The sequence below is a fragment of the Salmo trutta genome, chromosome 39 (assembly GCF_901001165.1).
Source record: "Salmo trutta chromosome 39, fSalTru1.1, whole genome shotgun sequence".
Classification (NCBI taxonomy): Eukaryota; Metazoa; Chordata; class Actinopteri; order Salmoniformes; family Salmonidae; genus Salmo; species Salmo trutta.
The window spans coordinates 18,871,270-18,897,325 of NC_042995.1; the positions used below are offsets into that span (position 1 = coordinate 18,871,270).

The 26,056-nt window shown below is 40.4% G+C and overlaps 2 protein-coding genes across 7 annotated transcripts in view; one reads left to right on the top strand and one right to left on the bottom strand.

Annotated features, from left to right (window-relative positions):
* Window positions 1-38: 38 nt before the first annotated feature.
* Window positions 39-19,239, bottom strand: cd99 (CD99 molecule). 6 transcript variants are annotated; one of them, XM_029741239.1, is made up of 15 exons: window positions 18,946-19,238; window positions 11,549-11,578; window positions 11,072-11,131; window positions 10,652-10,690; window positions 10,096-10,140; window positions 9,845-9,880; window positions 8,783-8,821; window positions 7,926-7,976; window positions 7,678-7,767; window positions 6,877-6,912; window positions 6,688-6,720; window positions 2,111-2,233; window positions 1,856-1,909; window positions 1,527-1,554; window positions 39-1,428 (listed from the first exon to the last, which is right to left on the bottom strand). In XM_029741239.1, the coding sequence occupies exons 1-14, from the start codon at window positions 19,004-19,006 to the stop codon at window positions 1,550-1,552; spliced, it is 702 nt and encodes a 233-aa protein (XP_029597099.1). In that variant the 5' UTR covers window positions 19,007-19,238; the 3' UTR covers window positions 39-1,428; window positions 1,527-1,549. The 6 variants fall into 6 exon arrangements, with proteins under 6 accessions (XP_029597099.1, XP_029597098.1, XP_029597097.1 ...); XM_029741238.1 differs by lacking the exon at window positions 1,527-1,554 and having other exon boundaries at window positions 6,688-6,717; window positions 18,946-19,239; XM_029741237.1 differs by lacking the exon at window positions 1,527-1,554 and having other exon boundaries at window positions 18,946-19,236.
* A 771-nt stretch (window positions 19,240-20,010) lies between these two features.
* LOC115179353 (dehydrogenase/reductase SDR family member on chromosome X-like) overlaps window positions 20,011-26,056 on the top strand; it is a 39,439-nt gene continuing 33,393 nt past the window's right edge. Inside the window, exon 1 of the mRNA XM_029740786.1 lies at window positions 20,011-20,392. The gene's annotated coding sequence lies outside the window, so the exon portion shown is untranslated. The remainder of the gene's footprint in view (window positions 20,393-26,056) is intronic.

The following is a 26,056-nucleotide window of genomic DNA, read 5'->3' on the forward strand; positions in this document are numbered from 1 at the left end:
ACTTGATGGAAAACATACATTAAATAAAAAAATACCAATCAATTGTAAAAAGTGAACTTTATTGATAACAATAAGGTACATTACTGACAGCCTTCAAAACACACAAAACAACTAACTACGATCAACTAAGCCAACAAATGATTTCCTGTATTTGTAAAGAACAAGCAGTAACACTTCTTCAGTTGCAGTTACTTAAAAGGTTTTAATTACATGTACTGAAAGTTAAAGGAGAACAAAAATGGCATATATCACACAGCAAAAAAGCAGCAGCGCTTTTATACGCATTCTTCATTAGTATTTACAGCACAAGTGACATGGTAGAATATGCTGATTTACTAGTTTGGCATCAACCCCAGTTATCAATTTCTATTCTTATCTGTATTGCATCAGGAATCAAGCAATCATACATACAAATCTTAAACAAGTATAACTTAAAACATACAATAACCACTTCTCAGTGTAAATGTTGTTTTGCAAATATTTTTTTTTAAACATTTATGTCTATTTACCATGTGCATTTATGGTATCTTTCCTCACATAAACACTAACGAGTGGCTTGCACCCCAAACAATTAACTTACTAGAAGACAAAACGTGATGCAGCTAAAAGTTCAGCTTGAAACCATTCCTCACTCCAAATAGTACCCTACACATTCTTTTTATATCCACCAAAATAATCCCTTTCTCTAAGGCACTTTTTTTCATTATACCTTCATCTATACAAAAAGTTCTAAATCCTTCTATTAAATTTGAATCCAATTAATAATAACATGCGTGTGCCATGTTATAAAAGCATCCTTTGTGTGCATGGTTTGTTTTGATTAGTGTAACTACAGACTCGCCTGGGTTATATTTTAAAACAAGCGCTGACATTTGATGAAACGAGAGATCTACTGCCAATCAGAATTGAATATACGTGGAGACAGTTAAAGTAAAACAAATACAACAAAAGCTATGTGCAATGTAAGCACTTGTTTAGTTGTAAACAAGGTCAAATGTACAATGCAGTTATAGATACTAGCTAGGCCTACTAAAGTATGAAATGAAAATGAAATGACAACTGATGAAAAATCACATCAGCATGTTGAACGACAATTGTTTGGTACCTAACAACATACAATGAAAATGATCAATACATCTTCACTGCAAAAAAAAAACATGTATTCAAGTTGTAAATCTAAGTGTCTTTACACAGCTAGATAAGGCAACAAAAAAACAACAACAAATAACTAACATTCTCCAAAAGTTAAATTCCAAATGAAAGACAAATGAAAAAAAATCTATATATTTTATTGTATTTTTTTGCCCACTGATGTCCCCAGCAGACAGTTGATACCTGCTGATGGAAGAAGGTGTTTCTTTGCTAAAGGTGAGGTTCCTCTATGATGACCTGATCGAAGTTAGGATGACCTGAGCAAGTTGCTCATCACTGGAATCAGAGGAAGCACAGAAATAATGGTTATGTTAACAATATAAAAAAAAAAATGCATTGGAATTTAAAATAACTTAAAACCCTTCTCAGCAGACCTTTTTCCAAGGGTTCCCTTGCCCTAATCTGCAGGAAAGAAATGGAGGACAGAGAGAAGTAAAGAAACAGAGAAGCAGGACCCACCCAGTGAAAAGGCAGGAAAACAGAACAGGAATACTAGAATGAGATAGTAGGTAGGCAGTATATAGTAAGGTAGTAGTGTTGGTAGAATACTGGAATAGTAGGTAGGTAGAATACTGGAGTAGTAGGTAGGTAGTATACTGGAGTAGTAGGTAGAATACTGGAGTAGTATATTGGAGTAGTAGGTAGTATATTGGAGTAGTAGAGAGAGAGAGACTAATGAGATTGTGTAATAACTAGTGCTTACCTTGGGGATCAGACTGAGCTCCATGTGCATTCTTTCCACTTTCTGGGTCTTCACCTGAATGGAGAAATTACATAAGCATTTGCATTTAAGAACATGTTATGTGCCACAGACAACTTCATAGTGGGACCTCTAGACCTTTGGATGGCTGAGACATGGCTGTAGACTTCTATTAGATGCCCTACAGGCGTCTACAGCCAGGGCAACCTTGTATCCACTACTACACATACTGTACGTATCCCAGTCCCATTCACTCACCTCCCTGAACCTTGAAACACAGTTTCTTCTTCTGGTAGGCAAAGTAGCTGGAGGCAGCACCAAGGAGGGCCACTCCTATTCCACTCACTATGCCAGCGATCTGACCAGATCCAGCTTCTCCATCTACACAACAAAAAGATCCATTGTGGATGTTTAGTTGATAAGGTTACGCTAGATGTTTTCTCTCTGAGTGATTCTTAGAAAAATATATTAAAGAAAGTGTGTGTGTGAGTAAGTGAGGCTATTATTCATGTTGCATAACGTGCCTTTTTTTTCAAAAACATACGGCTCTAGTCTAGTTGCACACCAATGGAAAACATTTTGGAACTATACCATAATTCCACAAGGTGGTGGTCGAGAGCGTTTTTATGACGGCCTCTGGTTGTAATGTGCTGGCAAAGTATTTCTGGGTGGAAAATAGTGCAACAACAGAATACTATGGGGGCTGAAACGGAAATATTCCAGAGTTTCTATTTAAAAACATCTTAAAACTATCTCGACAAAAGACATGAAACCATGAAACCTCAGAGAAAGCCACAACCCAGTGATACAGTGAAGGAATAACACAAACCCAACTCCCAAGGATACAGAAAGAAATACACAATGGGATTACAGTGAACAAACACTTGAATTTTGATGAATCAACCTTACAAGTAAAAACTGGATTTTCCCATAGAGAACCACTGTGAGTAACAGTGTATCATGCATTGAAACAGGGCGGTGCCCAGGGTAAAAACTGGATGAAACCCCAACAAACGGTGACTTACTGCTGAAGAATGCAACCTACCGCCTGTGGCTACAATCGTACAGTTCAGTCCAATAACCTTCGCTCACAGTCACACATGCAAGCTACATTCTTCAAGAGCCGGTTGCATGGATTCCATCAACAGAAAGCACACTATGTGTTATAGGTCCTCTGCAGAACACCATAAATCAGAACACCGTTCAGCAGGCTTTATTAACATCTGAAGGAATACAACAACAGACAAAGAGACGACAATAGCAATGTGTTGATAGCTAACCTCTCTGTTGTAACACACACATCGTACGAAAAAGAAGTAGCCGCATGCTTCTAACATGGAAAGACACGTTGTAATGGAAACAAGATTTTGTATTTGAATGCAAGTGGCCAAAGAAACGTACCCCAATGAAAGACAACTTCCAACCTTACAGGAACATTTACCACGATACATAAATCATTTGTAAACGCACAATATATATATATTTTTTTTGTTAAGCCCTACTGGCTTAGCACATATATCCTTCAGTGTTTCCGAATAAGTCATTAACGTAGTCAATATTGGAATATGAGAGAACTGCATGTCAGGTTGTTTTAGAACACATTAGCACAAAAAAAAGAGTTTTAACCGAGTGCTGTGAAGTTTGGCTATGCTAGGAATGTGTTCTGACTAGGCCTCTGTGAGGGGCTGTTAGGACTAGGCTGCAAAAGTAACAGGCTTAGGGTACAGTAACGATGGGCACGTCATGACAAGATGTGACACAGGAAGGAAATTCAAACAAAGACCTTCCGTGAGTGTCAGACATCTATTTTACATCTGGACTATGACCAATAATTCTCAAAATGTGGAAACATAGAGGGCTTCTCTAGCCTTTTTATATCATCATTATTTTTGCATGAATTGCCATGTCATTTGGAAAGACTATCACACAAGAAGTAACACACATATGAAACAACTACATGCAATGCATAAGAACGCCTCAAAAACCATACTGGCCAAATATGCAGCCCAAAAACAGGTGGGGACAATAAAAATAACCTTGATAATATCAGTAACCACTATCTTTAGGCTTATAGCTGTAACATTTTACAAAACAGAATCCCATAAGCTCAACACACAGGAATGATTCGGAAACTGACTTCAGAAAGTAAAGAGAAGGGTGGGGTGTCAGAGGGGATGAGAACACACTCCTTAAGGGATAAAACCTCTGAACTTTGTACTAACCTTAGCTTTAACCCAGTGAAAACTGGAGCATAAACTCAGGAAAAAAAGGATCTCTCCAGAACCTAAAAGAGTTATTCGGCTGTCCTATAGGAGAATCCTGTTTGGTTCCAGGTAGAACCAAAGAGAGTTCTGCATGGAACCCAAAAGGGTTATCCTATAGGGACAGCCGAATAAACCTTTTGGAACCATTTTTTCTAAGAGCGTACAAATCATTGCTTTGTAAGATCAGCCCTGATAGGTGTTTTAACCTCTCTTGGGTAGGGGGCAGTATTTTCACGGCCGGATGAAAAACGTACCCAAATTAAACGGCCTACTACTCGGGCCCAGGAACTAGAATATGCATATTATTGGTAGATTTGGATAGAAAACACTCTGAAGTTTCTAAAACTGTTTGAATGACGTCTGTGAGTATAACAGAACTCATATGGCAGGCAAAAACCTGAGAAAAATCTAACCAGGAAGTGGGAAATCTGGTGCTTGTAGTCCTTTCAAGTCATTGCCTATCGAACACACAGTGACTTAGGGTTCATTTTGCACTTCCTAAGGCTTCCACTAGATGTCAAGTCTTTAGAAAGTTGTTTGAGGCGTCTATGATGAACAGAGAGCGAACAGAGGAAGTTGGAAGTTGTTGACTCAGGAAAGCACATGAGTTCATTGGCGCGCATTCACGTGAGAGTTAGCTGTGTTCCAAAACGTTTTTCCAAGACGTTGGAATATTATTGAAGTTCTAAGTTAAAAAGGCCCTAAAGATTGATGCTATACAACGTTTGACATGTTTGAACGAACGTAAATATAACTTTTTTGGACTTTTCGTCGTGACATTTTGGCCGCGCTTCCTACACTTGGAGTAGCATACTGAACGCGCTAACAACAAGGAGGTATTTAGACATAAATTATAGACTTTATCGAACAAACAACATTTATTGTGGACCTGGGATTCCTGGAAGTGCCTTCTGATGAAGATCATCAACGGTAAGTGAATATTTAATGCTATTTATGATAGATGACTCCAAAATGGCAGGTATCTGTATTGCTTGATGTCTTTTTCTGAGCGCAGTACTCAGATTATTGCAAAGTGTGCTTTCCCCGTGAAGCTTTTTTGAAATCTGTCACAGTGGTTGCATAAAGGAGATGTTCATCTATAATTCTTTGAATAACAGTTTAATATTTTATCAATGTTTATGATGAGTATTTTTGTAAATTGTTGTGCTGATTCACACATATTTTCCGAACATCACGCGCCAATGTAAAATGCTGTTTTTGGATATAAATATCAACTTGATCGAACAAAAAATGCATGTATTGTGTTACATGATGTCCTAGGAGTGTCATCTGATGAAGATCTTCAAAGGTTACTGCATACTTTTAGCTGAATTTCTGGTATTTGTGACGCCTGTCCTTGTGTTGGAACTGTCCTAACATAATCTAACTTTATGCTTTCGCCGTAAAGCCTTTTTGAAATCGGACAATGTGGTTACATTAAGGAGACGTGTATCTTTAAAATGGTGTAAAATAGTTGTATGTTTGAGAATTTTGAATTATGACATTTTGTGGTTTGAATTTGGCGCTCTGATTTTTCACTGGCTGTTGAATAGTGTGAACCGTGGGTGTGACGGTAGCGTCCCACCTGCCCAAGAGAGGTTAAAGCACCTCAAACACCATGTAAACAACTAATCAGAACACTCCCTCAGATCTGAGCACCAATCAGAACATAGGTGGATAGATGTCTCCCTGATTCATGAAAGTCACTGGGGGCTCCTTCATTGGCCCACATTCAAAAGCTCCATGGCCTTCTCTAACAGAGGCACCACTGCTTGCTTTATGTGGATATCCAAACATGGAAGCCCTCTGGCATGTTAGCATCTAGCATCTTCAGGAATTGGGCCCACAGTAGGTCTAGATCGGCAACTACACAGAATCGTACCCTGGGTTTCAAGGATATGGCCAATAGTGTGCACCCATTCAAGCCAATCAGAGTTAATTCCCCTTTGTATTCCAAACCAATAGTTCCCAATGTTCCCATAAAGCTTACTGTACTTGTTTACCCAAAAGTTAAACTATATTTCTTGCTACAAGAAATGGCCATCCTCAAGCCTCCACTTGCACTATTTGATCAGGGAATCCTCAAAGCGAAGTTAGGTTTCAACACATTTAGTTTGATAGACCTCCTCTCAGCGCAGCCCTTTTATTAGTTGTATTATTCATTTTCAGAATCTTTGCTGTGTTTGGATTGGCAACAGGAAGTATAAAACAACATAATCCGACCGTGAGGAGCACACACTAAAACCAGGGCAATCAGCCAACTTCCTCTGAGACAGGAGACACAGATATGACTATAAAAGCACAGAGCTTAGTCCCTCAAAAGGTGTGAGAAGAATTCACTGTCACTGAGATTCTTCATACTGCAGGCCTTTGACATCACGGTAAAGATGAGTGGTGAGAGTTAAATGAAAAGACTTGGTGTGGGTACAGTGGGCGAATACAGACTAAAGATTCCACCTAAATCTGGTGCGAAATAGCCGTTCAACTTGACAAAACGCCACCCCATATAATTCCTCCTGAGACGCTTGATAATTAACATTATTTATTGTAGAAATAAATGGATTGATTTACCTTGAGGTTGATCTGCAGGAGCACCACCTCCTCCTGAAGAGGGAAAAATAAAGTGAGAAAGTAAGCAATAAGTCCATAAGTTTGTGTACTTTGATTTTGCAGTATTACTGTTTTGAATCAGTTTTACTAGCAGCAAGCAAGAACTTCAGACAAACTTCAGGCAAACAGAAAGTGCTATAAATGTCGTACCATTGGGATCTGAGGGAGCTGGGTCAGCTGCACGTGCTATATATAAACAAAAACAGCAAAGTGAGACACTTCTACTCCTTCTGTGGTATATACTTCTAGACATACTGTACATAGAAGTAGCTAGATAGGTCTGTGTGTTCTATTTACATGTACGTGCAAATGTTCATGAAGACTTCAGAGATTTATTGTATAAAGTCTTCATAGAGTTGGTCAAAATATTTCCAGATTCCTTTTAAACATGTCGTCTTTAACTGTGAGGGCTGAAACCGTCCCCTTACACTGAGTTTAATGACAGGTTATTTCAGTTTGTTTCCAGCTCCTCTGGACTCTCCACAGTATCATGCAGTGATAGCATCAGACTAACAGGCATATGGCACTAATTACATTGGTAACCATGAGGGGTTTTTCCCTTCCCTATTTTTGCTTTTTTTCTCTCTTTTGTAAAGAACAAGTAATTACTTCCATTCTAAGTGACTAAGAGGAAAAAGAGAAAGGAAATGTGTATATAGTTTTAAGACAGAACGGTTCTGTTTTAGTCCACAGTGAATTTAGCACTGCAATTAACTTCAATATGGCAACAATGGACAATTTCTGTCGGGTCCCCAGCCTCCCCGACATACTCTATTGTATGTATTTTGACTTATGCTAGTCTAAGTAGAAATTACTCTCCCTCAACAGTAAGATTGCAGGCCTACTGTTGGAAGTCAAACCCATTAACTAATTCGTATGAACAGCACCCTTTGTCTTGCTTGTGACACTGCTTCTAAACTTATTCAATAATAAAAGCCTTAAATGTCCTACCTCCTCCTCCACCTCCCTTGCCGGGATCAGGCTTGTAGTTATCGTTATCGCTTATATCAAACAGGTCATTGTCTCCGAAGGACCCGCCACCTTCCAGATGAAAACAGTATAGCAACAGGTGAGTTGGTAACAATTACCACTGCTTTCCAGAGAGTCCTGGGAGTCCATAATAACAATTCACAGTAGCACACACATAGTATATGATCATCAAACAGAGGAAATAAAGGGATATATCCAATGCTTAGTACCGGTGCCTCCATCTTTAGGTGGAACAACAGCTGGTTTACCCGGTACGGGATCTATGGATGATAGACATTAGAGAACAAGGGAGAGGAGTGGGAAGAGGACCATTATTTAAATTACATTATAACACGTTATAATAACATTATAATATGTTTTCACACTGGGAAGCATGCCACTAGTCCCTCATATCATTTCTTCCGACATTAGATGTGAAAACATCAGCACCTACAATCACTTAAGCTCTTAAGCGAAAGTCTGGTTTAGCAGGTTTTGAAAGCTCAAGAGGCCAAGCTTCTTATTAAGAGAGGTGAGAGTGTGAGAGTCACTGGACGCAAAGCAAAGGGAACCTCCTTTACATACCCAGCCATCACCATGTCTCAAGACATCTCAAGACGTCTCAAGACAAAAGGTGCTTGCTGGGTATGTAAAGGCTGTTGAGGTAAAGATTAATCATGGATAGCAGTGGGTATGATTCATCACAAGCCCGTTTTTTAAATTTTTTACCTTAATTTAACTAGGCAAGTCAGTTAAGAACAAATCCTTATTTTCAATGACGACCTAGGAACAGTGGGTTAACCGCCTTGTTCAGGGGCAGAACGACAGATTTTTACCTTGTCAGCTCAGGGATTCAATCTTGCAACCTTTCGGTTACTAGTCCAACGTTCTAACCACTAGGCTACCTGCACCCCGGCTGATTGCTTGATTTGAATGATTTATTAATTGTTTGTTTGTTTGATTAATTGATCGATTGGGTTAAGTAAACAGGGAGGTAGGGACAAAGAGAGAATCCCCAAAATAGACCTGCACTAAATAGAAAGACTTCTTCCCAAGACTGAGCACCTAACAATAACTCTGACTTTACCTGGACCCAAGGCATCAGACAGGTCAAAACCCATCCCATCTATGAAGAGAAAATATAACAGAAAACATATGGATTCTATGACTGTATCATTTACAATGGGTGACATCTCCCATCTTGAGGTCAATATTCGGTTTGCTTTAGGTATCAGAACCAGGGCCTAAAATTGACTGTTTGGTCTGCAGCCACTGTGGCAGGTACCCACCTCTCAGATTTTTTACCAGCCAAAACATTTAACATAAAAACAAAAAAACAGATGACCATGCCTTGTAATGTTTCCAAAACAAGAAATGTATTAGTAAGAAGTAATGTGGTATATTGCTCAATTTCACAAAATGTTTGTAACCAAAATATCAGATGAGACATATTTTTCAGCTGCCCCTTTAAGGGCGGGAGGTTACCTTGGTAAATGCCACACCAGAGTTGTGTCATGTGTTTTGTGTGTGTGTGTGAGATTTGCGATCTGACTAGGGCTATCATTTGAAGCAGCAACCTCAAACTAACGTTTTAAAACAACTGAGCTTCTGAACTAAACAATGTAAATAGCCAAGAAACACAAGGACACTGTCTCACTTTGTAGACTTTTGAGTAAATTAGATCAACTTTTATGCCTGTGCGCAGCACCTCCAAAAATGAATCTATCAGCACTTCACACAGAGCGCACAGCTCTCCTGCCAGGCAGTGTTGCTGCGTGAGGTGGGATATAGGATTCATATTTCATTGTGCAATTAGGAGCTATGAAACAAAACAGCAGAAATACTTTGAAAACAGCTACTGCAGCACTTTTCTGCAATCAATTTCAACTCACACTTTTGACTATTTTATTCACAAATGTAATGCTCGCACTGTAGAGACCTGCAAATTGAACACCGTGGCTGGTGAAATAGACATTCCTACCCGCCAATACCTAAATCTACACGCATCTGGCGGATGTTCATTTTATGCACTGATCAGAATGTCTTCCTGGGTTCTTTAATCTGATCGCTAGAATCCTGATCAAATAGGATGGATACTGTAATTATAAGTGATTCGAGTTACTTCAGCTGGTTGAGTTAATTTACTTACCCTCAGCTGTTTTTTTGGGATCTACAGGTTTGGGATCTGGAAAGGGCATCAAATATATCAACTATAAGAGCATTGTATTTCACGTTGGGCAAATGATTGGACAACATATTTAGTTAAGAACACATTGATGTAAATAAACACATTGACGTATCCAGAAGATCTAAATAATCTGAGAACAGAAATAACATCTTCGTTGAAATACATGTGAGCTATCCATTTCATTTGACATTTGTCGGCCATAGATGCCTTACCAGTTCCACCTTCTTTAGGGGGGATCCCAGCTGGTTTCTCAGGCTCTAAGGGGAGGAAAGGTGAATCAAGGAAGATGGATTAAAAAAGCCTCAACTTTAAACCATAATTCCCAGGATTTTCACCTTTGAGTCTTACCATTTTAAAGCCAGGAAAGGGAAACTATAATTAGAAATATAGCATAAGTGAATAAGGGGATCCATGTTGCGATTTGCTGAACGGGATGGGTGTTTAATTTAGCCAGTTATTACTGGTTGAATATAACTGAATACCACAACAGTATAACTATACAATTGTATGCCGTTATAAATCTATCACCCAAATCGCAAACTGGATGAACCCTTAAAGCTAATCAGTGAAAAAGAAATCCGAGACAAGGAACGATCCAATCTTATTATCCCAGCACCAACGACCTGATGAGAGCTTCAACACAGCTATCTGTTGATTTGAGAAGGGTAACCAAATCTAAGTCTGATATATAGAAAGGTTCCAAGAGCAAAACCAACACCAGCTTAGACAAAGAGGGAGCCATATACACCTATTACTGTGTCCTTTTACCTTCTGGACCAAGAGCATCGAATAGATCAAAACCACCTCCTGGAGATGAAGAAATGTAATGACATTTATTTATGCTTATAGCATGATTATAACACTGTCAACACAGAAGAATCTGGTCATTGTAGAAGGGTATTTGAAGAAGCGTGACAGAATGCGGACGGAGAGATCACAGAGGAAGACAACACAAAGGAAATCCTTGCATAGAGTTGATAAGAGTCCCTTCGGGGGCTGGGCCACCCTGCAGTCACATGCTGGGCTCATATTCTGTTTCTTTAAAGTGGTTATTGATGTGGTTCATGTTGAGTCATATGAGTTGTGACTAATAAGTTGTCTATGTTCCCTTGCTAGTGGCTTCTTGTTGACTTCCAGAGTTGGTTTCATCCCACAGTCAGTGTAATATTATGTGACAGGTTTCCCTACCTGGACTGGGATCCTTTGTAGGTTGCTTTGGCTGTTTTGGAATAGTAGTTATAGGGTCATCTAAAAAAAAAAGAGGTTTTTTTTTGCCTTTCATAAAATCATTCATCACATTTTAATCTATAAGGCTGGAGATGTCACATTATATATAAAAAAATCTGTATTATAATAACAGGATCATCATGTGTTATGAGTATTACGAATTAAAATGGTCATTTCTAATCCTATATAAAATATTTTCAAAAGGCTTAAATTATATTTGGACATGAATTCCTGTTCAGTAATAACTAATTAACCAATTTGCATTATGCAATATGCATTCAACTGAGCCAGACAGCGTCGTGAGCAGTGCTACAGATAGGCAGAGGAGGAAGACCTGAATATTGTGAGGAACAGCCATTACACCTGCTTCATCATTATGTACTACATCTACAGTAGGCTTACTTATCAACAACAACAACAAAATATCAAGAAACTTACCAAGATCAAAGGCATCAGAAAGATCGAAGTCTGTGGGACAAAGATGAAACACTATTGGTCAGCCACACGACAACATCATCTCACCCACAACACTGGCTGTCTACGCATCTTAGTTAGCACCACTTTCTACTCAACTAACCAAACTAGCTTTTTTAACTGTGTGCTAAAAACATTCCATGGAACCACCAGTTGCTATGTGCGTGACTTTGATATTGTGACAGTGTTTGTGCAACTTAACAGCAGGTAGTACATCCTGTATTGGTTGCCTGGTGTGGTTTTGTTACGAGGGAACTGGCCTTGCCAGGCATACAGTCTGTCTGTTGCCACTTCTGTCAGTTGCGGTTTGAAGGTTTGAATGACTCATAGGCAGCTGAAACCAGAGAGCTGTATCCTAGAGCACTCTATTTCTCTACTCTGCCTTGGCTGTAGTTAAACCTTTGTGAATTAACCAAGCAAAGACTGAACTAGCACACTAACTAATGAACCAATTACCTAATTAGCCAACCCACTTAAAATAGAGGCCTCCCAGTTTGAATACATTTGCTTACTGCGTCTGAACCTTAGACTGTATAAGAATAAGGTCTCAAGTGAAACTGAGCAGAAAAGTCAGATAGTTGCTTCTGACACTGTAAAACCAAGTGTTTAGGATCTGAACACATAACACAACTAACACTTTTCTGAGACACTTTTTAAGGAATTGATGAATTTCGATGAAAACACATCACAGTGTTTAGATTGTAAACACCAGGGCATGTTTATTCATTGTAACACTTGTTAACCACATGAGCACGTTTATTCCGCAAAAGGCCTTTAGGTTTTAAACTCTAAACACTGGGTTTGTTGTTTTAACACTGTAGGGAGTAAAGCCGTATTTGCATATTTCCAAGCATGCCTCTCGAGTGAACGTGAGAAATGCCAACCCATGACAGTGTTTGTTAGTGACAGAGACATGGTTGTTGCAATAAATTCATTTTCTGAAACGTTCACCTAGTGACTGCCTAAGTGAAGGTATTTCAATTAAAGTTCAACCCTTTATGATCACATACTATACATTGAGTGTATAAAACATTAGGAACACATGTTCTTTCCATGACATAGACCGACCAGGTGAAAGCTATGATCCCTTATTGATGTCACTTGTTAAATCCACTTCAGTCAGTGTAGATGAAGGGGAGGAGAACAGTTAAAGAAGGGTTTTTAAGCCTTGAAACAATTGAGACATGGATTGTGTGCCATTCAGAGGTTGAATGGGCAAGATAAAATATTAAAGTGCCTTTGAACGGGGTATGATAGTAGGTGAACTGCAACGCTGTTGGGTTTTTGACACTTAACAGTTTCCTGTGTGTATCAAGAATGGTCCAGGACATCCAGCCAACTTGACACAACTGTGGGAAGCATTGGAGTCAACATAGGCCAGCATCCCTGTAGAATGCTTTCGAGACCTTGTAGAGTCCATGCCCCGACGAATTGAGGCTGTTCTGAGGGCAAAATGGGGTGCAAAGCAATAATACGAAGGTGCTCCTAATGTTTTGTACACTCAGTGTACGTTTCACAAGGCTTAGTTAACTTCTACATTGTAGTCTGCAAATCTTGGCTTATGTGCCACATAAGACCTGCAAGTCACAGTACGCTGGTTTGTGCTGTGAATAGTAATTCCCATCAGAATCCAGCCAGCGGGAGGATATCCAAGAATTTGAAAATTGTATCACCCACAACCTGCACTCCGAATGACTGCTCTGGTAAAGGACTTAATAAACAAAACAACCTGAACCAGTGGTTCCCAACCAGGGGTACTAGGAGGACCCCTGGGGATGCTTGGACTATCCAAAGAGACTTGAGAAGACTCATGTGCCCATACTGGTAAAATACTCTTGAGTGGGTAAATCAGGAGTACTCCAGCAGAGCAAATTCTGTCAGTGGTACATTAACTGCAAAAAGTTGGGAACCACTGACCTAAACCATCTAAACTAAAACAACCATCTCAGTAACGGGTGCAATAAATCCAACCCCAAACAGATTAGATTAGTTATTTTTTAAATTAAGTTATTTATCTTTGAATAGTATAACATCAATTAATCAATCAATGTGTATAGATTTTAAAACAAACTATTCTAAGAATCAACCTGCAACAAAGCATGCTGGGAAATATGATAATGAGTTTTAGGTCAGTGGTTCCCAACCTTTTGCAGTTACTGAAGAATCTGAAGAAGGCATGGAAAGTCACATCAACTTCTAATGACGAAATGCATGGGAAAGTAAACAACAGTGTTCAAAATCTGAATACATAAGAAATATACAGTTGAAGTCGGAAGTTTACATACAGTTAGGTTGGAGTCATTAAAACTGTTTTTTCAACCACTCCACAAATTTCTTGTTAACAAACTATCGTTTTGGCAAGTCGGTTAGGACATCTACATTGTGCATGACACAAGTAATTTTTCCAACAATTGTTGACAGTCAGATTATATCACGTATAATTCACTGTATCACAATTCCAGTGGGTCAGAAGTTTACATACACTAAGTTGACTGTGCCTTTAAACAGCTTGGAAAACTCCAGAAAATTATGTCATGGCTTTAGAAGCTTCTGACATAATTGACATAATTTGAGTCAATTGGAGGTGTACCTGTGGATGTACTTCAAGGCCTACCTTCAAACTCAGTGCCTCTTCGCTTGACATCATGGGAAAATCAAAAGAAATCAGCCAAGACCTCAGAAAATTGTAGACCTCCACAAGTCTGGTTATTCCTTGGGCGCAATTTCCAAACGCATAAGGGTACCACGTTCATCAGTACAAACAATAGTATGCAAGTATAAACACCATGGGACCAGGCAGCCGTCATACCAATCAGGAAGGAGACGCGTTCTGTCTCCTAGAGATGAACATACTTTGGTGCGAAAAGTGCAAATCAATCCCAGAACAACAGCAAAAGACCTTGTGAAGATGCTGGAGGAAACAGGTACAAAAGTATCTATATCCACAGTAAAACAAGTCCAACATCGACATAACCTGAAAGGCTGCTCAGCAAGGAAGAAGCCACTGCTCCAAAACCGCCATAAAAAAGCCAGACTACGGTTTGCAACTGCACATGGGTACAAAGATTGTACTTTTTGGAGAAATATCCTCTGTTCTCATGAAAGAAAAATAGAACTGTTTGACCATAATGACACTCGTTATGTTTTGAAGAAAAAGGGGGAGGCTTGCAAGCCAAAGAACACCATTCCAACCGTGAAGCACAGGGGTGGCAGCATCATGTTGTGGGGGTGCTTTCCTACAGGAGGGACTGGTGCACTTCACAAAATAGATGGCATCATGAGGGAAGAAACTTATGTGGATATATTGAAGCAACATCTCAAGACATCAGTCAGGAAGTTAAAGCTTGGTCGCAAATGGGTCTTCCAAATGGACAATGACCCCAAGCATACTTCCAAAGTTGTGGCAAAATGGCTTAACCTGTTTGGGATAGGGGGCAGTATTGAGAATTTTGGAAAAAATATGTGCCAATTTTTAACTGCCTCCTACACCAACTCAGAAGCTAGAATATGCATATTATTGTTCAGGTTTGGATAGAAAACACTCTGAATTTTCTAAAACTGTTAGAATGGTGTCTGTGAGTATAACAGAACTCCTATGGCAGGCAAAAACCTGACAAGGTTTCATGCAGGAAGTACCCTGTCTGACAAGGAGTCGTGCGTCTTGCATCTGTTTATTGAAAAATAAGGATCTTAGCTGTAACGTGACAATTCCCAGGGCTCCGATAGGCTCTCAGAACCCGGGAAATACCTGAAGGTTGACGAGGCAGCCTCAGGCTGAAACACATTATCGCCTTTGGTAAGTGGCGGATCAGAGGACCTTTGAATGAGGCGCGTGCACGATTCGCTCCTGAGGAGAAATTTAATTCGGCTGTTTAGGCTCAATGCATATTCCCGGTGGGAATATTATCGCTTTTCTACGAGATAAATGGCATAAAAATTGGTTTTAAACAGCGGTTGACATGCTTTGAAGTACGGTAATGGAATATTTAGAAATTTTTTGTCACGCCAATGCGCCATGCGCGAGACCGTGATGTTGCATTCTGATAGTGTCTAGAACTCACGAACAAAACGTCGCTGTTTGGATATAACGATGGATTATTTGGGACCAAACCAACATTTGTTATTGAAGTAGAAGTCCTGGCAGTGTATTCTGACGAAGAACAAGCAAGGTAAGAACATTTTTCTTATAGGAAATGTGATTTTGGTGGAGGCTGACCTGGGTGGGTGTCTAAATAGCTAGCCCTGTGATGCCGGGCTATGTACTTAGATTATTGCAAAATGTGCTTCATCCGAAAAGCTATTTTAAAATCGGACATATCGAGTGCATAGAGGAGTAATGTATCTATAATTCTTAAAATAATTGTTATGCTTTTTGTGAACGTTTATCGTGAGTAATTTAGCAAACTGTTAGTAAATTCCCCGGAAGTTTGCAGGGGTTATGCTTTTTCTGAACGTCACATGCTAATGTAAAAAGCTGTTTTTTGATATAAATTTGAACTTGATTGAACAGACATGCATGTATTGTATAACACAATGTCCTAGGTGTGTCATCTGATGAAGATCATAAAAGGTTAGTGCTGCATTTAGCTGTGGTTTGGGTTTATGTGACATGATATGCTAGCTTGAAAAATGGGTGTCTGATTATTTCTGGCTGGGCACTCTGCTGACATAATCTAATGTTTTGCTTTCGTTGTAAAGCCTTTTTGAAATCGGACAGTGGGGTTAGATAACGAGATTCTTGTCTTTAAATAGCTGTAAAATAGTCATATGTTTGAGAAATTGAAGTAATAGTATTTCTAACGATTCAAAAATCGCGCCACTGGATTTCAGTGGCTGTTACGTAGGTGGGACGAGTTCGTCCCACATGCGCCAGAGACGTGAAGCACAGGGGTGGCAGCATCATGTTGTGGGGGTGCTTTCCTACAGGAGGGACTGGTGCACTTCACAAAATAGATGGCATCATGAGGGAAGAAACTTATGTGGATATATTGAAGCAACATCTCAAGACATCAGTCAGGAAGTTAAAGCTTGGTCGCAAATGGGTCTTCCAAATGGACAATGACCCCAAGCATACTTCCAAAGTTGTGGCAAAATGGCTTAAGGACAACAAAGTCAAGGTATTGGAGTGCCCATCACAAAGCCCTGACCTCAATCCTCTTGAATTTTTTTTTGCAGAACTAAAAAAGCGTGTGTGAGCAAGGAGGCCTAGAAACCTGACTCAGTTACACCAGCTCTGTCAGGAGGAATGGGCCAAAATTCACCAAACTTATTGTGGGAAGCTTGTGGAAGGCTACCAGAAACGTTTGACCCAAGTTAAACAACTTAAAGGCAATGCTACCAAATACTAATTGAGTATATGTAAACTTCTGACCCACTGGGAATGTGATGAAAAAAATAAAAGCTGAAATAAATCATCCTCTCTACTATTATTCTGACATTTCACATTCTTAAAATAAAGTGGTGATCCTAACTGACCTAAGACAAGGAATGTTTACTAGGATTAAATGTCAGAAATTGTGAAAAACTGAGTTTAAATGTATTTGGCTAAGGTGTATGTAAACTTCCGACTTCAACTGTTCTCCTGGTTGGAAACTGACTGGAAAAAGCTGACTATCATGTTTAATCTTGCATTCTAAATGCCTTTGTTTAACATGAGAACTCTTATTGGCTAATCTAAATGCTTAATGTTTAAGTTTTTAACACTGACATTTAGGTTACAAACGTGTGACAACATGTTTCATGGTTTTACAGTGTACTTTCAGAAGAAAGACCAACAAACTATTAACTGTATCAACTAACTAAATATAACCCACTCGTACTAATTATTTTCACTGTGTACTGGACACTTGAGGCAATGATGGGGTAGTATAAAACAGTCTTTCATCAGTTCAGTCTGGCTTTTAAATCTAGGCATCACATGTGTCATCATGAAGACAGCGTGCCCATCTGGGTAGGGGTTTGGGGCTGCATGCCTGTGGTCAACTCTAGCCAATCCTGGAGCAGCCTCACATATGAAGCCAAGAGACACAGCCATTCACAGGATGGGATATATATTTAGAATGTTATGTTCATTGGGTGCTGAGTATAACTCACAGAGGAGCTATAAGGCTGAAAATATTTCAAAGTCCAATATCTTATAGGCCTACAGATGTAGGATCTTAATTTGAGCCAGTTTTCTACAACAGGAAAATAATCCTGCAGCAACAGGAAATGTGAATTATTATGTGGATTATAATTAATGGACATTTTGTAGGGGTTGATATATTTTTTGTAAAGGAAAATCAAGTCTGAAATTTCAAGTGGAAATTACAAGCTTCAGAAGCCTTTTAAAACCTCAAATACACTACAATTTTAACATTTCCTGCATTGCAGATTAATTAAGATCCTAAACCTATATTGTAATTTTTTTCAAAATTGCATTGTGGGAAAGAGGATCTGAAACATTGGGTTGAGGCAACAGTATCTGATAGTATCTATCAACTAATATCTATCAACTATCAAATGTATTGGCAACTATTCTTTTTCAACTGACACACAAGTACAGAGAGCCTACAAAGAAAATAAGGATGGCAAAGGGTGCCTTGGCTTGAAAGTGTCTTGAAAGAAACACTTCAGTGAGAGTTGTTAGTATGCAGTACAGGGAACTGTGTTCTGCAAACCCCCCTTACCTTTCAGCAATTAAAACCTGCGAGAAAACAAAACACTCTCTCTGTGCCTTTCAAACTTGCTTTTCAAAGTTGTCCCCAGTTGTGCCAGTTAGCATTGCATGCACATGTGCTTCCCTATGAGCCAAAGACACTACCCTGATTATAAAGGGCAGACTAGACACACCCTTGAGTCATATACTACCACACTAAGATGAGTCAGAGCTCTTCTGAGAGCAGTGATTATAAAACTGTACAAGAAGTACACAAGTGTTGTATTAGCCTACAAGTTTGTAACAGTGTTATACTGCCTTGCTGCTAAGGTAACTGCGTATCATTCTCAACTGTGCAACTAAAAACTGCACGAATGACTGAGATGGAAAACAAATGCATGCAACAGGCACGTGCCCTAACACAAATAGACATAACTCTTAACGTGGGGGAGGGGGACGCAGACATGGAGTTTCCCCGTCTATTTTCTTGCCTAAATCTATCTAAATCTACTACAACTTGTAGGCCAATCTTGTGTGTATCTTGTCCAAAGGATAGGCCTAAGCAAGACGTATAACTTTAAATAGGCCATCAATATAAAAAAAAAAACGTTACAAAAAAGTAAATAACAACAATAATAGTAATGATCATCATTATCATAATAGCTATTCATAATAGGCCTAATAATGGCGTAGTTATGCATCTTTGGTGGGGGAAAAAACTTACCTTGTGTTTTCGTCCCTATAACAAGAGTTACAAGCAAGGCAATCCATAAGCAAGATTTCATGTCTGCTGAATAGGAAAGAAAACAACCGTTTCCCTGAATTATCCGATGCTGGATCGATATGGTTATTTTAACTAATTCCTTGCTCGGAGTTCTTTGTCAAAATAAATCGGTAACTTTAGGGTGTGTCAATGTGCGGTGCTGTCCCCTCGTTGCCTACCAGCACTCGAGTGTTCTCCAGTTACAGATTGGCAGTCAACTTTCCAACAGAATGAAAGAGCAGTCAGGGTGGGTGTGCTGTGGTAACGTCCTAAAACAAAGGCGTAACCCTGGCCGCGCATCAGGTCACAATCTGAGAGAAGTGAGGGGCATAAGCCTACATTTACATTACTCTTGTTGCCTATCGCCCACCAATTGATTGAAAATGAATGTAATTATCGCTATCTGAACGGTCTCTATTCAAGGGAAATCGTTATTTTATCAGCATATGCGTAATAGGCTACACAAAAGTATTTTGCATCAATTTCATGTTTATGGTGTAATATAATAAAAAAAATTGCACACACGTACGTTTAATCATTTCCCAAACACTGCTCAGCAGATCTAAATGTGTGGTACTCCGATAACACGTTGGCTATTTGAATTGGGCGATTGTGCCATCTAGCGAGTTGTCATGGTTTTCACTTTAATTTGTAACGTGCCTTTCCATTTTGTGCGGTGCGCGTAAAAGCGAAGAAAATGTGGCAGCTGGGCCATGGTGAAAATGGTCATGAGAAATAATGCAGTTGGCAGCTACACTACAACCCCTCGTCTTGTAAAAGAGTGTATAGTAGGCTATGGCCTAATCGATGTCATGCATAGTCTATAATAGGGAAATAACCAACATCGAATAACAGAGCACGATATTGAAATAATCTTTGCCTTATTATTTTTTTTAAATGAACTGTGATTTGAAATCGTCTCTGTTTATCGACCTTTGAGGATAATGGAATCGTGGACAGTGCAGTCTATTTATAATGATCTATAATCATATTTGTGTTGCTTCAGTGAATGTTGAGGTCTCTAAGGACAAATGTATAGGCCAGCGGATGCCACCCAGTCTGACTCTTCAAGTTGGCACGCATCAATGCAGATGCCAAGGAGGACTAGTTCGGGTGCTGTAGAGTGCAGAGAACGTGTCCATCATTTCATTTATAAGAGCTGGAGCAACAGAGCCCGCTTATTCCTCCTCTTTTGCTTCGCTGCTGACATGCAGTCTTTCTTGTCTCCATTTAACAAGGCGATCTTAGTGGCTTTGTTTATTTTTGCCATTTTACTCATTCTTTATGTAATACTATGGTATATATGCCGAGACGTGGATTGCGACCACGGTATCTGACGCTTGTCGTGAGAAAAGCAGACGATACCCTGACTTTGGTTTATACGGAGACGCGCCAGGGTGACCCTTTGGTAAGTCCACCGGCGCGTCTTGACCGCTCTGACCATGAGCTCAAGGTGCTTCATTTAACCAACGGTATCATGGGATTCGTTTGTGTATGTTGCTCATGTTGAGTAAAATATGTGCAGTTCCTTTTATGTGTATCGTGTAGGCTGAATAGCCTATTCAATTATATCTCCAACGTGTTGCGCCACATTCGTGTTAGCATGAGGTAGGCTATTGCAAATCAGGATAAATGTTTATCTTAATTTCTATTGGCATTCATTCCAGGCAATTGTCATAATAATATTTTATAATTCAGTAAAACGTATATTAATGGGAAAGCTGCTATAGTGTGACAAAGGCGGGAAGGAGGTTCAGGCTACACGTTTTTGAAACATCCGTATCACCCTTATACCCCTCGCAAATGTCCGGTTACTGGTCATCCAAAAAAACACCGTTGACAATTCAGAGACATGATGAAGCATCAATAACATTTGAAATTCTATTGAATCATTCTGGTTCTGATTCTGATTTTGGGACTGATTTTATTCTATGAATATTTCAATTCTGCGGAATTTCCTGTACATTTTTACCTTTTTAAAACAGCTCTGATTTGATATTTTTGTTTATTTGACCTTATACGGTGTCCTGTGTATTCAACATTAGATGTAATAACATTGCTATAACAAAATCCTACCATCTCTATAAATATCTGAATTGAACTCAAAGAGAAAGCTTTTTGATGCAGACACTCAGCATATAGCCTATTCATATTGTTGGATTATAATTTAGGCCTACTTCTCCAGTAGTCTATTCTACAATAAATAACAATGATTATTTAACAATCCCACTCAGTCTGGACCGTTTAAGAATAAGGCTCTTAAATGGTTCTTCCTCAGCTTTTAAGGTTCCTTGGATAACTCTTGCCTGGATAAAGAAACATTGACATAAGTGTGGGGTTCTTGATGTGGATCTACTGTTCTCCAGAATTCTAAAAGCTTCTTGAAATAAATGGAAGCCTGCATACATTTAAATTAAGAGTTAAATGAACACTCAGTTGTGTAAAATAACCCCAGTGTTGGTGTTAATAACCCGAGTTTAACCAAAACCATGCATTACAGGACCAAAAGTATATGGACACCTTCTCGTCGAACATCTCATTCCAAAATCATGGGCATTAATATGGAGTTGCCCCCCCCCCCCTTTGCTGCTACAACTGCCACCACTCTTCTGGGAAGTCTTTCCACTAGATGTTGGAACATTGCTGCGGACGCTTGCTTCCAATCAGCCACAAGAGCATTAGGCGATTAGGCCTGGCTTGCACTTGGCATTCCAATTCATCCCAAAGGCGTTCGACTGGGTGGAGGTCAGGGCTCTGTGCAAGCTAATCAAGTTCTTCCACGTCGATCTCGACAAACCATTTCTGTATGGACCTCGCTTTATGCACGGAGGCATTGTTATGCTGAAACAGGAAAGGGCCTTCCCCAAACTGTTGCCATAAAGTTGGAAGCACAGTATCGCCGAGAATGTATGTATGTTGTAGCATTACGATTTCACTGGAACTAAGGGGCCTAGACCATTATTTCACCTCCCCCAAACTTTACAGTTGGCCCTATGCATTGGGGCAGGTAGCGTTCTCCTGGCATCCACCAAACCCAGATTTGTCCGTCGGACTGCCAGATGGTGAAACGTAATTCATCACTCCAGAGAACTCTTTTCCACTGCCACAGAGTCCAATGGTGGCAAGCTTTACACCACTTACATTGCGCATGGTGATCTTAGGCTTGTGTGCGGCTGCTCGGCCACAGAAACCCATTTCATAAAGCTTGCGACGAACAGTTATTGTGCTGACGTTGCTTCCAGTGTTGCAACCGAGGACAGATGATTTTTGCACGCTACACGCTTCTGCATTCGGCGGACCCGTTCTGTGAGTTTATGTGGCCTACCACTTCGTGGCTGAGCCGTTGTTGCTCCTAGATGTTTCCAAGTCACAATAACAGCACTTACAGTTGACTGGGGTAGCTCTAGTGGTGCAGAAATTGGACGAACAGACTTGTTGAAAAGGTGGCATCCTTTGATGGTGCCAATTTGAAAGTCACTGAGCTCTTCAGCAACGATGTTCTACTGCCAATGTTTGTCTATGGAGATCGCATGGCTTTGTGCTCGATTTTTATACACGTGTCAGCAACGGGTGTTGCTAAAATAGCCGAATTCACTAATTTTAAGGGGTGTCAACATACTTTGCATATATAGTGTATTTCCCAGCATGCTCTATTGCTGGTTGAGTTTCAGAATTCTTTGTTTCAATATCTGTTCTTGCATGTACATTGATTAACTAGTTATTCTTATGCTACTCAAATATAAATAACATACACTAAACTATTCTAATATGTTACTTGGACTTATTACACCTGTTACTGAAATGGTTCTTCCAGTTTGATCTGTTCTATGTACACTATTTCTATGCTTCCCATATTTATGTTTCGTTTTTGCATATTTTACTTTTGGTTTTGTACACCAGCTTCAAACAGCTGAAAATACAATATTTTTGGATGTGGGAAATATATTTCACAACGATTCAGATGGTACAATGATTCTCTACACTATACTTGCTTGTTTTGTCACATAAACTGAAATTAGGCAACCTATTCGAATTTTAGCAATCAGGAAATGGCCATTTCTGCATTGCGCATCTTTAAAGTATTTCATTTTAATGACAAGATATTCACTTAGGATTTCACTTTATGAAGGCCACAGGACTTAATATGAAAGAATGCAATCCCTCTGTCTCTGTCACTTGCCAAAAAGAATCACTTGAAAGGCACCCTGGGAAATATGCAGGTCAGGCTTAAAACCATACAATAGGGCTATTCAATTCCGTTCCTGGAGGGTCAAGCCATTTCGATTTTCTTTTCAAAGAACCATCTCATGTATGGTTCTTCAGAGACCCTAAACTGCTTTCCTTATGGCATCGCTCTCAAGGACCTTATTTGGTTCCAAGTTGCACCTTTATTTTTAAGAGTGCAGTCTGAACTGACAGCATCCGAAATGGCACCCTATTCCCTATGTAGTGCACTACTTTTGACCAGAGTTTTTATGTAGGGAATAGGATGCAATTTGGGAAAAGGGGATACCTAGTCAGCTGTACAACAAAATGCATTCAAATGAAATCTGTCTTCTGCATTTAACCAAATTCCTCTGAATCAGAGAGGTGCAGGGGGCTGCCATAATCAACATCCATGGCGCCCGGGGAACAGTGGGTTAACTGCCTAGGGTGGCTGGAATAATTTGACGATTTTTAGGGCCTTCCTCTGACAACACCTGGTATAGAGGTCCTGGATGGCAGGAAGCTTGGCCCCGGTGATGTACTGGGCCGTACGCACTACCCTCTGTAGTGCCTTGCGGTCGGAGGCCGAGCAGATGCCATACCAGGCAGTGATGCAACCTTTTGAGGATCTGATGACCCATGCCAAATCTTTTCAGTCTCCAGAGGGGAAATAGGTTTTGTCGTGCCCTCTTCACGAATGTCTTGGTGTGCTTGGACCATGTTAGTTTGTTGGTGATGTGGACGCCAAGGAACTTGAAGCTCTAAACCTGCTCTACTACAGCCCCGTCAATGAGAATGGGGGCGTGCTCGGTCCTCCTTTTCCTGTAGTCCACAATCATCTCATTTGTCTTGATCACATTGAGGGAGAGGTTGTTGTCCTTGCACCACACGGTCAGGTTTCTGACCTCCTCCCTATAGGCTGTCTCATCGTTGTCGGTGATCAGGCCTGCCACTGTTGTGTCATCAGCAAACTTAAGGATGGTGTTGGAGTCATGCCTGGCCGTGCAGTCATGAGTGAACAGGGAGTACAGGAGGGGACTGAGCACACACCCCTGAGGGGCATGGCGGATGTGTTCTTACCTACCCTTACCACCTGTGGGCGGCCCGTCAGGAAGTCCAGAATCCAATTGCAGAGGGAGGTGTTTAGTCCCAGGGTCCTTAGCTTAGTGATGAACTTTGAGGGCACTTTGGTGTTGAACACTGAGCTGTTGTCAATGAATAGCATTCTCACATAGGTGTTCCTTTTGTCCAGGTGGGAAAGGGCAGTGTGGAGTGCAATAGAGATAGCATCATCTGTGGATCTGTAGGTACGGTATGCAAATTGGTGTGGGCCTAGGGTTTCTGGGATAATGGTGTTGATGTGAGCCATGACCAGCCTTTCAAAGCATTTCCTGGCTACAGACATGAGTGCTATGGGTCGGTAGTCATTTAGGCAGGTTACCTTAGTGTTCCTGGGCACAGGGACTGTGGTGGTCTGCTTGAAACATGTTGGTTTTACAGACTCAGACAGGGAGAGGTTGAAAATGTCAGTGAAGACACTTGCCAGTTGGTGAGCGCATGCTCGGAGTACACGTCCTGGTAATCCGTCTGGCCCAGCGGCCTTGTGAATGTTGACCTGTTAAAAGTTATTACTTACATTGGCTGCGGAGAGCGTGATCACACCGTCGTCCGGAACAGCTGATGCTCTCATTCATGTTTCAGTGTTACTTGCCTCAAAGCAAGCATAGAAGTTATTTAGCTCATCCGGTAGGCTCGTGTCACTGGACAGCTCTCAGCTGTGCTTCCCTTTGTAGTCTGTAATAGTTTGCAAGCCCTGCCACATCCAACGAGCATCGGAGTCGGTGTAGTACGATTCGATCTTAGTCCTGTATTGATGCTTTGCCTGTTTGATTGTTCGTCAGAGGGCATAGCGGGATTTCTTATAAGCTTCCGGGTTAGAGTCCCGCTCCTTGAAAGCGGCAGCTCTACCCTTTAGCTCAGTGCGAATGTTGCCTGTAATCCATGGCTTCTGGTTGGGGCATGTACGTACAGTCACTGTGGAGATGACGTCCTCGATGCACTTATTGATAAAGCCAGTGACTGATGTGGTGTACTCCTCAATGCCATCGGAAGAATCCCGGAACATATTCCAGTCTGTGCTAGAAAAACAGTCCTGTAGTTTAGCATCTGCTTCATCTGACCACTTTTTTTATAGACCGAGTCACTGGTGCTTCCTGCTTTAATTGATAATGTACTTTTTCCCCCAGTCTGATTTAGTGCCTGGTCTTGTCCACTCTGTTCTAATGAGTCCTGCTCGGCTTGTGGGCATTGTAGAGGGAAACAGAAGACACATAAGATAGAGACACATTTGTATCAAAAAAACTGAAACCGCTCTGTTCATTACAACTGCATCTAACGGCTACCAGATGTTACTGACGTAACCCCGGTTCTATGAACCATGCGCAATATTTAAAACATTTATTTCAGAGTTTCTCTCACGACCCCATTTTCAAATAAGGCAACCCCACATGAGGTCGCGACACTTAGTTTGGGAAAGCTGGGATAAACTGATAGACTCCTGTGTGATCACGGCACCAATGTAGGCAAACCGACAGGGTCTATCAGTCCGGGTCGTTTGCTTCACTCAAGACTTTGTTGCACTGAGCGAAAGCCTACACCTTGGAGTTGCCACAACCCCTTGGGCCTTAGGCAATATTATGTACATTCATCCTTCCTTAGATGATAGTGAGTAAGTTCAGCAATTTTGTTTCTCAGTGTAACCGGTGCTGTACTGCACCGCTGTAACTCTGCGTTGTGTGTGGTTGATTGAGACTATAGATGTGGACTTTGGAGATCAGGTAGTTTTAATTAAGCAGAATTCGCTCTC

What these genes read in the sequence shown, in the direction of transcription:
- cd99 (XM_029741237.1), bottom strand. Translation starts at nt 19,006, where the DNA reads ATGAAATCTTGCTTATGGATTGCCTTGCTTGTAACTCTTGTTATAGGG. An exon ending in GTCTGATGCCTTGGGTCCAG is followed by an intron (nt 7,977 to 8,782) that starts GTAAAGTCAGAG and finishes TATCATCCATAG; the next exon opens with ATCCCGTACCGGGTAAACCA. An exon ending in GTGTTTCAAGGTTCAGGGAG is followed by an intron (nt 1,910 to 2,110) that starts GTGAGTGAATGG and finishes TTCTCCATTCAG; the next exon opens with GTGAAGACCCAGAAAGTGGA.